General features: G+C 32.2%; 2 protein-coding genes across 4 annotated transcripts in view; one reads left to right on the forward strand and one right to left on the reverse strand.

Moving 5' to 3' along the window:
- The window catches only part of LOC139824033 (juvenile hormone esterase-like), a 33386-nt gene that overhangs the window by 7949 nt on the left and 8552 nt on the right, over positions 1–16885 (forward strand). Inside the window, exons 6-10 of one of the 3 annotated variants that reach the window (XM_071796521.1) lie at positions 4378–4701; positions 5006–5150; positions 5262–5408; positions 6486–6562; positions 7010–7271. In XM_071796521.1, coding sequence (XP_071652622.1) covers positions 4378–4701; positions 5006–5150; positions 5262–5408; positions 6486–6540 — 671 coding nt within the window. In that variant the 3' untranslated portion in view covers positions 6541–6562; positions 7010–7271. Of the gene's footprint in view, positions 1–4377; positions 4702–5005; positions 5151–5261; positions 5409–6485; positions 7272–16885 lie in introns of those variants that run through there. The other 2 variants (XR_011734975.1, XM_071796519.1) reach the window with 2 other exon arrangements.
- LOC139824034 (uncharacterized) lies at positions 10008–13859 on the reverse strand. Its single transcript, XM_071796522.1, has 7 exons — positions 13425–13859; positions 13209–13320; positions 12664–13120; positions 12383–12581; positions 11944–12294; positions 11537–11865; positions 10008–11395 (listed from the first exon to the last, which is right to left on the reverse strand). The coding sequence occupies exons 1-5, from the start codon at positions 13428–13430 to the stop codon at positions 12094–12096; spliced, it is 975 nt and encodes a 324-aa protein (XP_071652623.1). The 5' UTR covers positions 13431–13859; the 3' UTR covers positions 10008–11395; positions 11537–11865; positions 11944–12093.

The following is a 16885-nucleotide window of genomic DNA, read 5'->3' on the forward strand; positions in this document are numbered from 1 at the left end:
GTCTGAAAAACTTTAATCTAACTTGCTGCAGTGGCTTGGTTAAAATATCCGCGATCATGCTTTCAGTTGGACAATACTTATATCTAGTAAAACTTGTATCGCTCAAATTCTTTACATAATTATATTTCGTACTTATATGTTTTATTCTTTTACTATACTTATCCTTATTAACTAACTTAATACAACTTTGGTTATCCTCGAAAATTACAGTAGGCTGTATTTGCTCTTCATTAAAATCTTTTAGTAAATTTCGCAACCATATCGCTTCTTGACATGCCTCCGCGAGAGCAATATATTCCGCTTCGGTGGATGATAACGCTACGCATGTCTGTTTTCTACAAGCCCAACTTATAGTTCCTCCATTAAACTTAAGCAGATAACCGCTATTAGACTTTCTATCTTTTACATCTTGAGCCCAGTCGGCATCCGAATATCCAACTAGAACATCCTTCCCTTTTTTCTCTACAGAACCTGACTTTAACTTTAAATCTTTTGTACCTTTTAAGTATCTAATTACCCTTTTTGCTTCAATCAAATCTGACGCCGTTGGACAACTCATTTTCCTACTGAGTGTTGACACGCTCGCAGTTATGTCTATTCGTGTATTTGTCGCAATATACATATATTAAAGCTCCTACAATACTTTGATACATCTTCTTTTCAATCTTATCCGACATCCTTTGTCTTTCCATATCCTACATCGAGTGGAATTTTTGATTCCTTTGCGTCTTCTATTCCATAAGTCCTTAGTAATTTTTCAATGTAACCTGTTTGACTAATACTGTAAATCCCATCTTTATCTTTTGTAACTTCAATACCTAAATAATAACTGATATCGCCGAGATCTGTTAACTCAAAAAAGTTATTTAGTTTCTTATACATATAGGATATATATTTTATATTATTACTCGCAATTAAGATATCATCTACGTATAACATTATATAAACTTTGTCATTATTGATTTCTTTATATATAAACACAAATCAACTTCACTTTGTACAAAACCTTCCTTTTCTAAAGTATTATGTAATTTTTTATTCCATACTCTAGCAGCTTGTTTTAAACCATAAATATTTTGTTCAATTTACATACCATATGTTCTTTACCTTTTACCTCAAATCCTTTAGGCTGTGCCATATAGATAGTTTCCTCCAGGTCTTCGTTCAAAAAGGCATTCTTTACGTCATAGTGTCGGACAGTCAACCCTTGTTTATTTGCAACCGCCAACAGTGTTCTGAATGTAGTTTGCCTTGCTACAGGTGCGAATCCATAAGCGAATTGTATTCCTCATTCATGCCCTTGATCCATTGATTGCTGTCAGGTGAAGATATTGCTTCTTCATATGTAGCTGGTTCAAATATTCCTCCATCTTTAACACAATATGCCATATTACAAAATCTATTTGATGGAACACCTTTATTTTCACGTTGTGATCGTTGTAATTTTGGATCTTCCTGACTGTTGCTCTTCTCCTCTATGGTTGATTCCTCTTCTTCTTGATTATTACTTTCTGCTTTAGTTTCTTTTTCTTCTTCTGCTATGTCCCATACAGCTTCCGTATTGTTTAGTGTTTGTTTCCTCTTGAACATTACCTCGCTCGACTCACTATTTTCTTCGAGAAAGTTGACATCTCTGCTTATTATTACCTTGTTTGTACTTCTATCCAATAAGCGAAATCCTTTTGCGTTTTCTGCATAACCTACGAAGACATATTCCTTTGCTTTTTCATCGAGCTTTCTTCTTAATTCTTTTGGAGTATGAGCATACACCTTGGATCCGAATGTGTGTATGTGCTGTAGCGATGGTTTCTTCTTATACCACTTTTCAAATGGCGTTGTACCTGTAGCCTTTGTATACAACCTGTTTTGTAGATAGTTTGCAGTGCATACTGCTTCACCCCAGTACTTGTTAGGTAAGTTCGCATCTATTAACATGCATCTCGCCATCTCCATAAGATATCTGTTTCTTTTTTCTGCCACACCGTTTTGTTCGGGAACATATCCTACAGTGTTCTGCATCTCAATTCCTTCCTTCCGTAGAAACTCCTTCAGTTTTGCATTTACATACTCTCTGCCTTGATCAGACCTAATAACCTTGGTACTTTATTGAATTTTGTTTTCATGGACCTCACATAATCTTGAATCCTTTCAGCTGCTTCCGATTTATGTTCCATAAGATGTACCACTGTGTACTTGCTGTAGTCGTCAATGAGAGTTAGTACGTACCGCTTATTTCCTGGTGTTTTCGTTTGCATAGGACCGCAAACGTCAGTGTGTATTAAATCTAATACTTCTTTCGATTTGCTGAATGACTTCTTTGGAAATGGTTGTCTGGTCATTTTTCCTTTATGCAGGTTTCGCAGACGCCTCTTATACCGCAGTCTACTATCTTCATACCTGTTACTAGATCCTTCGTTTCCATTAGTTTTATTGCTTCTGGATCCCTATGGCCGAGTTTTCTATGCCACGTGTGCTGGCAATTTTCTTTGTGCTTGTTTGTGACCATTAAAGTTTTATGACCGAACCTCAGTCTGTACAAATTTCCATCCAAGTCTGCAGTAGCTACGATAGTTCCATCCTTTTCTATATTGCATGCCTTCTCTTTAAACTTTACTTGAAGACCCTTCTCTACCAATCTTCTTACTGACAGTAAACTTTCTTCTAGCGTAGGAACATATAAAACATTTTTAACCATAATCTTATTGTCCTTGCAGGTGAGATAACCTTCTCCTATTCCATGTACTTCTGCACAATCTCCATTTGCTAGCTTTATTTTCTCATTTGTGCAATTATTGAGTGTCTTAAAGAAATCCTTATTGTTGCTCATATGACTAGTTGCCCCTGAGTCAATATACTATGTTCGTTCGCTGTTGTTCTGGCTTTAAACACCGAAACAGATGTGTGCATCATCATCGTCTTTGCTTACCGCTTGATTCGCCTTCTTCTTTTCTTTTGCATCTTTCCATTTTATATAATTTCTGCAATCTTTCTTCAAATGGCCTGTCTTACTGCAGAAATAACATGTAATATTCTTCATATGCTGTTTCTCTGATGTCGTTTTCGTAAATTTCTTAGATACCGTCTTAAGTGCTCTATCGTCTCGTTCGTCCTCTTGACCTCTTGCATTCTTCCGCAGTTATTAATGCAGTTATTAATGTATTGTACGATTCCGGGAGACTACATAGCAACAGAGCAATGACCATTTTATCCTTTAACGTTTCTCCGAGGGCTGTCAGCTGGTCCACTGAGTTAAGCATTGTGTTTAAATGACTCTCCATATCACTATTCTCTGAAAGTTTTATACTATAAATTTCTTAAATAAAAATACTTGATTTGTAAAAGAAGCTTTTTGGTGATAACTTTGCAGCGCTGTCCACGCTTCCTTAGCGCTATTCGTATCTCTAATATGCCGTAATTGGTCATCTTCGACTAACAAACCGATTGTAGCACGTGCCTGCCTATATGCTTTGAGCCACCTTTCGTCCGGCTGTGTCGGTCTTGCCTCGCTGATCGTGTGCCACAGATCTTCCTTAATTAGTAGTAATTCTACCTTGCACTTCCATACTTGAAAGTTTGTGTTGTTCAACTTTGCAATAGTAAAGCGTGTGTCTGCCATTATTCTTCTCTTTATGCCACGTATCCTGGGCCCATAACCTATTAGAAATGCCCGAGGAATATGATGGTACACGCAATAAATCGAGAGTTATGTGCTATACTACTAAATACCTTGACCTTTATTTAGTTGGTAGATGACAATTAAGTACTCCTGACTTATCTTATATTCGTACAGCTTATGCGTTTTTTTCTTACAATGTGAGATACGTATCGTACAGCGTGCGTGCTCAACGTTACGAGAGAGCGAGAGAGCAGTTCGGTCTGCTCGGTACAGATCACGGTGCAGATCGAGCTACACTAGCGCGCTCGCACATATCTTAACCGCGCCAAGTCTAAATATGTTGTTGTCTTCCGATAAATTTTATTAATCCGTAATTTTGGAATTCATATAAGAATCATAATTAATTGCTAGAACATTTTTGTTCCAAGATAACTTTATTGTACGTTTGTCGTATAGTTGAGTTTCGTTATCGTAGAACGTGTTGAGATAAATGTATATTTTCATATACCGTATTATACTATCTATGTATAATATAGGTATATGTAATATATGTATCTCTCTCATGTCGCATTCTTTTTATCAGATCACACTATATGAAAAATGTTAAATAATGTTTTGACAACATATTTTCTTTGGCAAATGTGCTTAAATCAATAATTTTTTTTAGCTTGAAAGAAAGATTTGTTAAAATATTCATTACTTATCACGCAACAATCTTATATGTAGAAAATAATACTAAAATGTTTTTAAAATTATTTCAGAGATAAGCAAAGAGGATCTTGGAACAGTCAATTCCGATTTCAAGAAAACTATATTGCCCAGATGTTTATCTACATTATCAAAAATATCAATCACAATCGAAGAATTGAAATCTTTATATTTTGGTGACAAAGCAGTGTCAGAGGAAACTCTAATGAATTACGTTGATTTTATCAGCGACGAATTCGTCTGTCGTGGCATAATGGAAGTGGTGGATATTCAGACAAAGTTGAATAATAATGATAACAAAGCGACGTATCTGTATCAATTTTCATACGAGAGTGAAACTAATCCCTTGAGAAAAATATTTAAAGTTCAGATCCCAGGTATTATCATTAATTCATTTAAAACTATTTAACAACTTGTAATTACTTCAAAACTATCTAACGACTTTTAATTTTAGAGAGTATGTATATCATTTTATGTTGTAATTACACATATCGCAATTACAACATAAAACAACTCCAAATATTTCTAAATTTCTTAGTTTTTAAATCTATAGGTATGATTTTAAGGAAACAAAAATGGTTTTATTTTATATAATTTAATTTAAAAAGTAATCTGTCTTTTAAAGCATTTAGAAGATTAATTTACGGATTTAATTAACGGTTAAATGATAATATTTTATAGGTGTGGCTCATGCCGAGGAATTGGCGTACTTATTTCATCCTTATATGATAAAAGATTTGGGCTTGTCAGCACCTGCAGTTGATTCGGAAGACTATAAGATGATAAATTGTTTAACGCAAATGTGGACAGATTTTGCTAAAACAGGGTACGACAATATCTTTTTTTTTTCGAATTTTAAACGTATTTTTTTAATTTTCGCGACATTTTAATTTTATTACGTATCGCGTATTAATGATTAACTCTCAATCTGATTTAGGAATCCAACGCCTATTACAAATTTGTGGTTGTCAGTGACCGATTCACAAAGCGGAAAATACAATTATCTGAATATCGATACAAACTCGCAAATGAAGGTCTTCCGTAAAGGAGAAGAAAGATGGGATTGGGAAAAAAAGAAAAATAAGTTACGGCGCTAAAATTTTATCTACGTTAAAATTAGGTTTCTCCGGGTACAAAAATCGATTTTTTTTTAAGGGGTGTTTTATCCCCTAAACATGCGATTGGGCACGTATAAAAAAATACGTATCCCTTTATTGTGCATGGTAGCATAAACAAACAAGGATGAAGTTTACTTGCAATTGGATTAGATTCTCACTGCAGAAGATGTTTTATATTTTAATTTTTTATTCGAAGTTTATTATACAGGAGAGCGCTAGACGCGTTTTAAAATCCTGCAGGCTGTAACTTTTAATGACATTTTTTGTTATATTGTCGTGTGTGTGTGTGTGTGTGTGTGTGTGTTGTGCAGATATTATATGGTAAAAAAACCTGTTCAATGTAGAAACGATAACAAAACGAAACTGATGATTGTTAAGAGTTGCAGACTCAGGCAGGTCTACAATTCAAAAGGGGATCAGAACTGCGTATTTGTAAATTCTCGCCGCCGGCGAAAAGATTTTAATTTAATGCAACAGGAATAAGTTTCCTTGGTGAGAGGGTCTGTCGCAAACATACTTTAATTAACTCTGTCTGCAGTATCATCCATATCGTCAGAGTTTTTACAAGGCTGCACACGGAAAAATATTATTCTATTTAGTTAGACGAAGTGATGTTCGCTATACAAATTAAACTTCGCGAAATTAACATAATAGCAGTGGCTGTCTATATCGGTACGAATATCAATCTCAATTCAAGTGTGTTATAAACTTGATTCAGAACGTAATAGAAGAGACATCGCAGATTTTCGGATGACTCGCAACTTTCCCGGCCGCAATCTTTCTTTAGATGTGCATATCAGCTTCGCAATCCCTTTCGTGCTATCGCGAGACATACAGATTAAAGCTCTCAATAAGACGTTTATCTTAAGATGCGCTTACGTTGATTGAGGTACATGTATTTAAGGGAAACTCTTAAATAATTTGAGGTTTGAAGCCCGAATTGTGTGCATCCACGTGCAGAGTAACTGGTCGTATAAGTACTATAGATAAACTCCAAGAGCTAATGCTAGAGAGTTTGTATCGATTTTCTCAAAACTTTGCAGGATAGCTGGATTAATCCATTTAACACTGAGCATCGCCTCTTCATTGTATTCTTGATTGCGGAGAGATCAATCGTTTTGTAAGTAATTAACGCATCTTTTACGAATGTTTGTGCGGATTTAAAATTGAAGTTAATTTCTCTACATCGTATTTCTCCTTCTGGGAATCGATCACGTGAAACATTTCACTTTTTACTTTTCCATTCCGCGTAAATAACTTCTTTGTTATTGACGAGATTACGTTTTCATGTTTCATCGAGTTACATGACGTTACATAACGAATTTACGTGAAACTTTTCACTTTTCACGTTTACGCTACCCTGGAAGGAACGCGCGGGATTTCAGTGGCACGATAAAAGGAAAGAGATTTGTTTTCGCATGTTTGCACAGTTTCCACAAGATGAAGTTTTAATTTTCTGCGCAATACGGAAAGACCGGGGCTAAAGAAAACGATTATAGAAAACGATTATTCTCGTTCTTGTGCTCGAAAAAAAGTAATATTGAATAGTGTAATTGCAAATTTACAGATCTGGATGCTTGCAATGGCATCGTCTATCTGCGGAATTTTACCGCAGGAATTCTTCCGCGGAGGTATTTTCTTCTTTCTCATACTTTGCGATGTGAAGCATCCACGTCGGTTAGGTCAGTTATGGTCAGTTATTGTACTAAAAAAATTAAACAAAACTTATTAAATTCCAGTAAAGTATTGTTTTATATATTATGTTTGAATCGTATTTCTCACGTTATAGCTTCTAAGATATAGCATACTAATAAAGTAACTCATCTTTAGTTTTGTTTTATACGGTCACCCAGTATATAATGATTGTGCGATACTTATGTATATGTGGTGGACGCTTCTTCATTAATCTCTTGTTACATGTAGTGTACGATAGAATTAAACTCTGAAAAACCAGTTTGTATTTGTGTATCTGCTCGCATCTGTGTGAATGTTTTGCCGGCAAAACATTCACGGACATTCATACACAGATGTGGGTACACAAGTTCAAACTCGTGTATACGAACGTACGAACGGTTCTTGTGTAGAAGATTTTCAAATGCCTGTAATTCAGAAACTATCGGCTGATTGTTAGAATCCTTTCCTTTTATCATATTGATCCTTTTATCATATTGATCAATAAGTCGGTTTACACATCACACTGGATTTATTTAAATTATGGAACTCTATTTTCGCGCTTTATCAACGGCGAAAATTGTTATACCTTTTATCGATTGATTTGTAATTCTATTTTGTTACCACACTTTTGATCGCTGCAGTAATGTTTGACTTCTGTATTCAAAATTGACCATCAGCCATTATCTCTGTTTCGACATGCGTTTGACATATTATTCCTGACATATTATTTTAATTATTTATTTATGAGACTATTTTTATATTTCTGCTTAATTTTTCTATATTTTTTGTAATGTAATTTTATCAGTTTGATGAAGACTGTTTTGATGAAGACTAACAATAAGTAAATCAAAACGTAATTCTCGGCAAATAAGTTTTATATTATCAACTTCTATTTTTGTTTTGTTCGGAGATTGTAACCTTCATATTTTAACTTTATTATTATTGAGCGTACGGTTTTTTTTTCAATATTATATTAGATTTTGGGCTCGTGTAATTAATCTGAAATAATAATGACGGAGAGGAGAATGAAAAAAAACACAAACAAGAATACAAAGATAGAAGAATGTAATAAGTAGATTAAGTTAAAATGCTCTTTTTTTACATTTTAATATAGAAAATTCATCAATAATGTCGTTGTAATTCGAACACGTGGTAATTTCGGATTTAATGTAAAGAACAAAAAGTGAATTTATTTTCTTGTTGCATAGTTAAGCGTAGATAGTTTCTTACCCTCTTTATGGTAGAAAAACTACGTTCTGCTGTGCTTGCAATACATAAACGCAATCGAAATACGACATTAATGTTTGGCGATATATATATTAAAAATTTCAAGTCAAGAAGCCAATTGTATAAATGCGATTGAATTCCCGGATTAAATGGAGTCAAATTTTTTAAAGTCCAGCGTCATTCTATCTCTATCGTTCTTTCTAAAATTCTTTCTAAAATTTGCCGCCTCTAAAAATTTGACGCTTTAGTTTGGATGGACGAGGAAACAGTCGAAGAGAAAGAGCAACCGGCCGTTTATAAGTGAAGCGGCGATACTTCGCGTCGGATCAATACGAATACGAGTACTAAAAAATGCCGTTCGATCTGGAAAACATACCCGCACGTTTTCAAATTTGGCATGCTTGATTGATTACGACGAGAATGTTGTGGCGTATATGGATTTTTTAATAGCAACAGATACTGATGTAGCGAAGGACTTAGAAGTTCTCGAACAAGTGTTTAGCTTCTTGACGCAAAATTTGCTCGAACTACGTCTCGAATCATTTCAATCGCGACGGTAGAAAGTAAGCGGCTTAACCCTCCTCCGTATACATACATTTCTTCGGTACCTTTTCAGTGCAAACGTGAATCTGTCACGTTTGACGCAATTTTTCCCTATCTTAAAGTATTTTTAAAATATCTGAAAATTTCACAAAACATCTGTCTACAATAAATTAGCTAGATTTATAAAATACAACGGTGAAACATTCACTAGCCTGGAGCTAATTCTTAGTAATTTTTTTTAATGTGACTTCCAAATAATTTTTCTTTAATTTTTCAAGATTATATTTTTATCTTTACCAAAAAGCAATCTTTACGAAATATTGAAAATTAATGATAAACATTTATTATATAATAAAAAGGGCAAACTCTTGCAAATTCATAATTTTATGTTGAGGTTGAAGTGAGTTATCGCAATGACAGCTCTGAATCGTTCGAGATTTACCTTCATGCTCAGTTTACTCAAAGGTTACGTGACCACTGATCACGCTCGTCATCTGCTATATAGCTCGCATCCCAGCAATTTATATCCCTTATAAAATTTTTCACCGTTTTTGGACCGCGAGAACGGTCAGTTTGAGTAGTAAAAACGTGCATTTGGCAATGAGTACGACCCGTTTTTGAGGCGCAAAGGGGCCCTTTTGCTTAAAAACGAGTGGTTAAAGTGGATTGTGTACGATTGCATACTCGCGTACACTCATCATGTAGACTGCGCGTGCTTGAGAGTGCAAGAAACGGACATAAAAATGATAAAACGGGCTAAAAACGGGCTAAAAACGATCTATAGTGAGGTGTAAAAGCGGTGAAATATTTTTGTAAGGGATGCCAAACGCAGCTAAAGATATAATTAACTCAGATATTGAATTTGATAAAATTCCAGAACATTGTGAAACTGAAAATGAGCTTAATCATGTAATTGAAGATTATTTAAGCATACAAACAAATAATGCAGTGCTTAATTACATTACTGGTTGCTACACATGCTATACATAAAATTGGTTCAAAGAAACAATGTCAGCAATGTAAAACTATTCTTCGTGAAAATAAGGGTTATGCTATTATAATGATGAATATTTTGATTATTTGCAACGAGGAGGTCTTTCAGTTTCTACAGACATTATTTTAAGATGTATGTGTCGTACAGTCTTTGCTAAAAGTAAACTTTCAATAAAAGAAGACTTTGCATGTATGTCAAACAACTCAAAATTTTTTATATGTTAGAAAAGGGATTACCGTTAACAGTTTGAGTATAATTTTTTGTTATTTAAATAATTAGTATTGTTTAAACAATTAAACAAAATTTTTTGTGGCAAAAAATTTTGAAACTTAAAATACAATATCAATGATGTATGTTTTACACATAAAAAAAGTTTAAGAAATATCTTAATGGTTTATTTATATTTTATTTATATTTACAGGAAAGTGTCGATTCTCTCTAAGGGATAATGTTAATTTTATCAACTTTAAACTTAAATAACTCTTAAATAACTTCAAAATTTTACAGAGTATTTTTAATTTAATTTAGAAACAATTTTACAGCACTTTCTGAATATATTTGAAATACCTCCAATACATCCTTAATTACAATAACTTTTAAACCAGTAAGAGAATTGTGCTGAAATTTTACACAGATACTTAGACGCAATAATAGAACAATCTATGAAATTTTTAGATTTTTGGTAATACTTTGAGATGTCACCCTTAAATATTGTAATCGTGTAATAGCTTTGATGAGTTGCTTAGTTTCGAAAAAATATGATACTAAATTTTTACAACAATTAAGTGAAGGATGCTGCTGGAGATTATGTCCATCTTCGATTGTTGTTTCTCATATAATTTGGTGCTTATTGTCGATGCAACTAAACCCTTTTCAATTTCTGCACCTTTTATTATGCTATTTATTGTATTTTATATCTTCTCATTTTATTATGTCGTTGTATTTCATACATTTTAAGTGTCTTATTATGCACCCTGTATTAAGTCTACAGCAATTTTGAGAGATAGTTTATAAAATATTGTACTTATATTCTTTTAAATTTAATTTCACGCACAAAATACATATCTTGCGAAATATTACTTACTCTAATAAATATACTTGGAATAATACTTTGATTTCTCTTCTTTTTCATGCCATTATATTTATTTTTTGTATTTTTAAATAAATATTTTCATTATTTGTCCAATAATATTTATAAAATTATTTTGGTCGTATGTATAAACGGACACATGCGGATATCTCTCTTTCCATTGATTAACTAATTGATCGCTTATATGACAGTATATGAGATAAAACTCTTGCATTTTAGGACATTGTTCGAAAATAACGAAATAATTATCAGATTTATAAAATTTCACAGAATAAAAATATAACTTTTTCAAGTTTTTGCACTGCGCTAGTAATTCCAACTGGTGATCAGTGAGGACAGTATAGTACAAATGGTACAAATATACTTCTTGCAAGTTTTGATAAGAAGAAAGTAATCTAAATAAACTCTAATTAACTAGGTATCCTCTGTAACAAAAATTATATAATTAGTACAGGAGAAAATTCATGTAACTTTTTCAAGATGCTTGCAACAGAAGCAAACAAATTTCAATAAAAATACAATAATATGTATTTAAAAAAAAAATGTAGAGCGCACATAATACTTACGGAAAAATAAGGTTCACTTTTCGTAAATTCTTACAGTTAGCGAGAGCATTAAATACCCTGAAATGTAAAAGTCTCTGCGTTCAATGAATATATTACTTCTAAAAATCACGACACAAATTTCCTAACTCTATTAAAACTGCGTCTATGTTTATAATATGGCTTGAGTTCCAACATAACTCACGCATCCGTTGGTTTTTTTTGCAGTATTTTGCAAAGACGTTCAGTTCTTACACATGTTTGAACAAGGTTTAAACACTCCAAACCTTCCAGATTCTCGAGGTACGAAAATTCTTTGTCCTCTATGAGTCGACAATAACTTAGATCCAATTCTAAGAAAAATTTGTATTAGTTATATGCAATTTACCCATAATCTTGATAATTTATATACTATATGCATATATACATACCTTTCAAATTTTTGCATATCTCTGAAGTTTTAAGTAGGGCAGAATTTAAATCGACATCGCAGAGACTTAATTTTAAGTGCATTAAATTTCTGCCGCAATTATCAAGAAAGTTTACGAAATCATTAACATCAAAGTTGCTTGCTGTAAGATCTAATTGTTGCAAATATTTACATCTAGCTGTAAAGTAACGAAATTGCGCGTATAAATAAATTTGTCAGTCACACGTCGCACGTTCAAACGTGTATAGAGTAAAGGGTCCCGTGTTAAATTATTGAAGCACCAATTTACTCTACTCATGCAGCATAACGTTTTCAAATCCAAGTATTTTAATATTATTAGTAGTATTTCATCCTGCAAAGATAAAAGATAAAACTTTAATACTAGAAATGACATTCCAATAAATATTATTATAAAAAATAGACTTCTTAGGATACTTTACAGTAAGCTCAGACAAAATGCAATGTGATAGATCCTTAGATTCATCCGAAGAGAGTTTCATACGCTTTGCATAATTTGAATGACTTTTTAATAAAACACGACGCAAATATCTCCGTCCAAGAGGTTGCTCATAACAAGGGATTACTTCCTGAGATACCTTTTGCTTCAAATTACTCTTATAAGAAACCCTTCTTATATCGCTGCAAATATTATGGGAACAAACTTATTTTCATTATTAACAGAAAAATAATTAAATATACCTAACGTCGACGATAATAATACCTTTTACAAATAATACAATAGTTGGGAAAATTCTGTTGCAGATGAACTATATCCAAGTGTGCACTTTTTAAATCTGCTGTTAAATTATGGACATTGTCATGGCATGAAGAGTACATGCAGTTAATTCTTTTTAACAGATTAGTTAAGTTCTCGTTAGGATTTCTAGAAAGGATCAATTCTGATGTACCGATGAGCATCACAGCATCTAGCTTTGTGTAAGAGAAACGTGAACTGTTTTTAAATGCTAGTCTGAGCATTTTGGTTTTAAAGTTACACGGATGCGATAACGGTGGAGAAAATAATCTTGATGTCGGCGGTACAAAATGAGATGATTTATCCCACAACTTAAACCACTTATTATTAGAATCTTGGGCCAAAGTTTGAATTACGCTTCCAGGATGATGTATTTCGTAAATACAAACTCTAATTGGATATACAGCTTCATGAAACTCGATACCTTCATAATAGAAAATATATAATTATACTTTCTTCTCAACAAAAGCATATCTTCTTTAACAATATCTCATAATTCAAATATTACATACAAATATAATTATTTTTGTTTGTCTTATCCCATAGCCGAATAGAATCAGCCTCATTTCTAGGTTCTTTGTTTTGCCATGGAAATATTGAAATATCTTCTTCTCCATAGTATCCCTGTATTAAAACTCAAAAAGTGTTAAATACTACAAACTCTTGTAAGTTTGAATTGCGATTACTTTTACGGGACAATAATGTATAATACCAGGAAATATACATACCAACATTTTTTCATAAAAAATGGTAAATGAAATAGTTCTCCATAGTTTTGAAATTTGGGTGGCCCAATTATGTCAGGGGCAGTGTGATATATGCTAATATTCTGATAGTTCTTGGGAACAAATCTCTTCTTCGCAAATTGATAGATGAAGTCAACACTACCTTCCTCTCCTACGGATACTCTACCTGACATAGGGATATCGACTAAAACTCTCGCAACATAAAGGTTGATAATGGGATGTCATATTTTCTCCCTGAAAAAAGACAAAAAATATGGAGAATAATAATAATCCTTCCTTTTGTAGTATATGCTAAAATGCATTGTATATTATGCTATTATAATTATAGCGGTAAGATTATATAATTAAATTAGATTATATAATCTAAATTTATCCTGCTTCCATTTATATGGCTAGTACTGACATTATTATTACATAGTCTGCATGTATATTATTATTAAATATTAAATAATTAATTATTCTAAAGAAAATTACTTTTTTAATATAGAAAATATTTTTTTATAAGTCTGAAACATCACGAGCTGTGTTCCTCTACCACCATGCGTGGTACACGTGTACGAGAACAAAAGAAAAAACAAAAAAATTGCAAAATTTAGATTGCTCACATTCGCCACAATTAGGTACGCTTGATTTCTAAATAACTAAGGTCCATTCTACAATAGCCGTATATAAGAGTGGATGTAAAACATAAGCACTGTAAGCAGTAAGCTATTGACTAATAAAATTTTTACAATCCAAGAATAATCGACTGTAGTCGGTCAATTTTTATATACTACTTACGTCTTACCGCATATTCTTACGGCTCTTGTAGAACGGGCTTAAGATTTTCCAAAATGTATTTTTTATCTTACTTAAAAAATGTACCTTTTATCTCATTTTCCGATACACGTAGTGTGTTCCACCACGTGGTAGTGTGTTTCACCACGTGGTAGAACAACATACATACGGCATACATGCGTGCACAAGCACGAAAGAAAAAAAAATACAAAATTTAAATTGCTTACCTTCGCTACACTTATATAGTTACGCTTCTAAATGACTAAAATTTTTCAAAAAGTTTTTTTAAATTTATTTAATGAATTTTTTATTTCATTGTTTGATACAGGTTATAGCGATCTAACAATAAAGTTGCACAAAAGATCACACAGAGAATTAAGAAAATTACTGGAAATTTAACTTGGAACTGAATCGAATTATTAATCAGAAAAATTTCTATCGATTTTTATACCACTTACTGTTTATCAGCAAGGCAGATTTGATTGTTTCCGTATAAAATGAAGAAATCATGAAAAAGAAGAAATGTTGGAACATGCGGTTAGTGAGCGCACACTACCTCTGTGTGGATCCACATCTATATTATGTACCAGACTGCCACCTTTTACGAAATACATGGACCTGAAAAGTGTTAAGGCTAGTGCGGTCACCGCACCCGGGAATTTTCATCTTTACGCACGGCTTGCACACCCTATTTTATGTTGCAAGTGCGTGGAAAGTGGTCTATCACGCACGCGTAGCGTGCGTAATGGGCCACTTTCCATGCACGTGTTACATAAAAATAATTTAAGAGTGTACAAGAAATAACAAAATTTAATTTTTATAAACAATTAAAATGTTTGATTATTTTTTTCATCGAAAAATACATTTTTAAAATTTTTAAAATAATACTGTATTATTCTTTATTTTATTCTAAAAGTATACATATTTTTTATTTTATAGAAAAACAATGGATTCTATTTTCTATATATTCTTTTTATGACAAATTAGGCGCCGCATCGCGCCGTGCTCGTGTCTCTGGCTTGACCAAGTACGGCACATCGATTTCTTCGTAAATCTCTTGTAGGAAGAATGTAGTATAAATGACATATAATGTTGAATATAATCAATATATATAGGGTGTGCCATTGTTAAAGCTCCAGACAAATATCTCGAAAAATATAGAAAAACGTTTTAGACAAAAGTTGCAGAATATCAAGGGGAACAAACAATGGTAAAACCAATTTTTGAAAAAAGTCGATTTTTTCACAACACAAAGGTTATTTTGTTTTTTGATAACAGTGTATCTACCTTAACACATTTATGTACAGAATAATAAAATGAGTACAGATAAATTATATAATTTTACTATGTTTTGCGACGACCGCAAGGTTGAGTATTTAAAAATTTAATGTACAAAGGTTATAGTGTAATTTTCAAGAAGAAATAGTAGACAAATTCTACCAATATTCAAAATAGCTTTGACTAACAAAAAATCTTTAGAAAAGAAAAAAAAATACGCCAAGTAATAGTATAACAAATCAACGTATATATGTAGATTTTGGAAAAGATAGATGTTTAAAATTAATTGTTCATCAAAAATAGACGTGAGATCAATGCAATTAACCAAGTACATAATATATAGTATCAATGTTATAATCTGAATTACAATTTTTAGTACTGCTATCTATATATTAAGTAATAAGAAGTACTTAGCTCTCATTTACACTTTGTTATATTAATTCGTTGGTTCTCTGCATGTATATATATTAATAATAAACGCTGAAATATCCAGGTGAGAAGTTAAGTTTTTCCTTAACTTCTCACCTGGATATTTCAACATTTATTATTTAACTAGATTTTTCGCCCGCGCTTCGCGCGGGCTCAAAATCTATTCCCCTTTCCCCAAACTCACTCATTAATTAGGAGCACCTTTGATATTCTTTCTCCTCAAACTCTAACCTACATCTCTTCGAATTTTTTTTTTTTAAATAAAAAATAATAGATAATATAATAGATGCAGATTAGCATATTGTCAAATATTTCAAAAATGTAATCTCTTATATTAAAGTCTTTAAATTTTATTTTTGCTCGTGCCTCGCGCGTTTTTACCCTCCGTTGATCCACCATTATTAACTCTCTTTTATTTTCTTCTATTTTATTTTTTTTTTTGAAATCATCGAAAACTTAGAAAAATTTGGCACTGGTTTAAAAAAAAATCAATTCTTAATGAAAAATTATTCATTAATAAAAAAATAAACTTATCCTCCAAAAATTAAAAAAATTTTGACTCCTATTTCATATATAATTCTTTAAGATTTGGTTAATTAATTCCCGAAAAATTTTGTAACCGGTTCCCAAAAAAATCGGGAGTGCTATAAAGTGTATAATTTTTCGTTACCGATCTTTTTGGAAATCGGTTACAAAATTTTTCCAATTTTTCGGAAATTAATTGACCGAATCTTAAAAAATTATATAATTTTTAATTTTTTTTCAATATTATTCTTTATCTATATGTATTTTATGTGTATACAGTCGGGTTTTATATTATAGTAGTTTTCATAACCGATTGTAACCGGTTTTCACAAAAATCGGTAACGAAAAATTATCTATAAAAATTATCCATAAAAAAAATTTAGCTTGATATCTCAAAATTTACGGAAATTGGAGCAAAAATCGGAAACCTTTTT

Source organism: Temnothorax longispinosus, unplaced genomic scaffold (genome assembly GCF_030848805.1).
Source record: "Temnothorax longispinosus isolate EJ_2023e unplaced genomic scaffold, Tlon_JGU_v1 HiC_scaffold_25, whole genome shotgun sequence".
Lineage (NCBI taxonomy): Eukaryota > Metazoa > Arthropoda > Insecta > Hymenoptera > Formicidae > Temnothorax > Temnothorax longispinosus.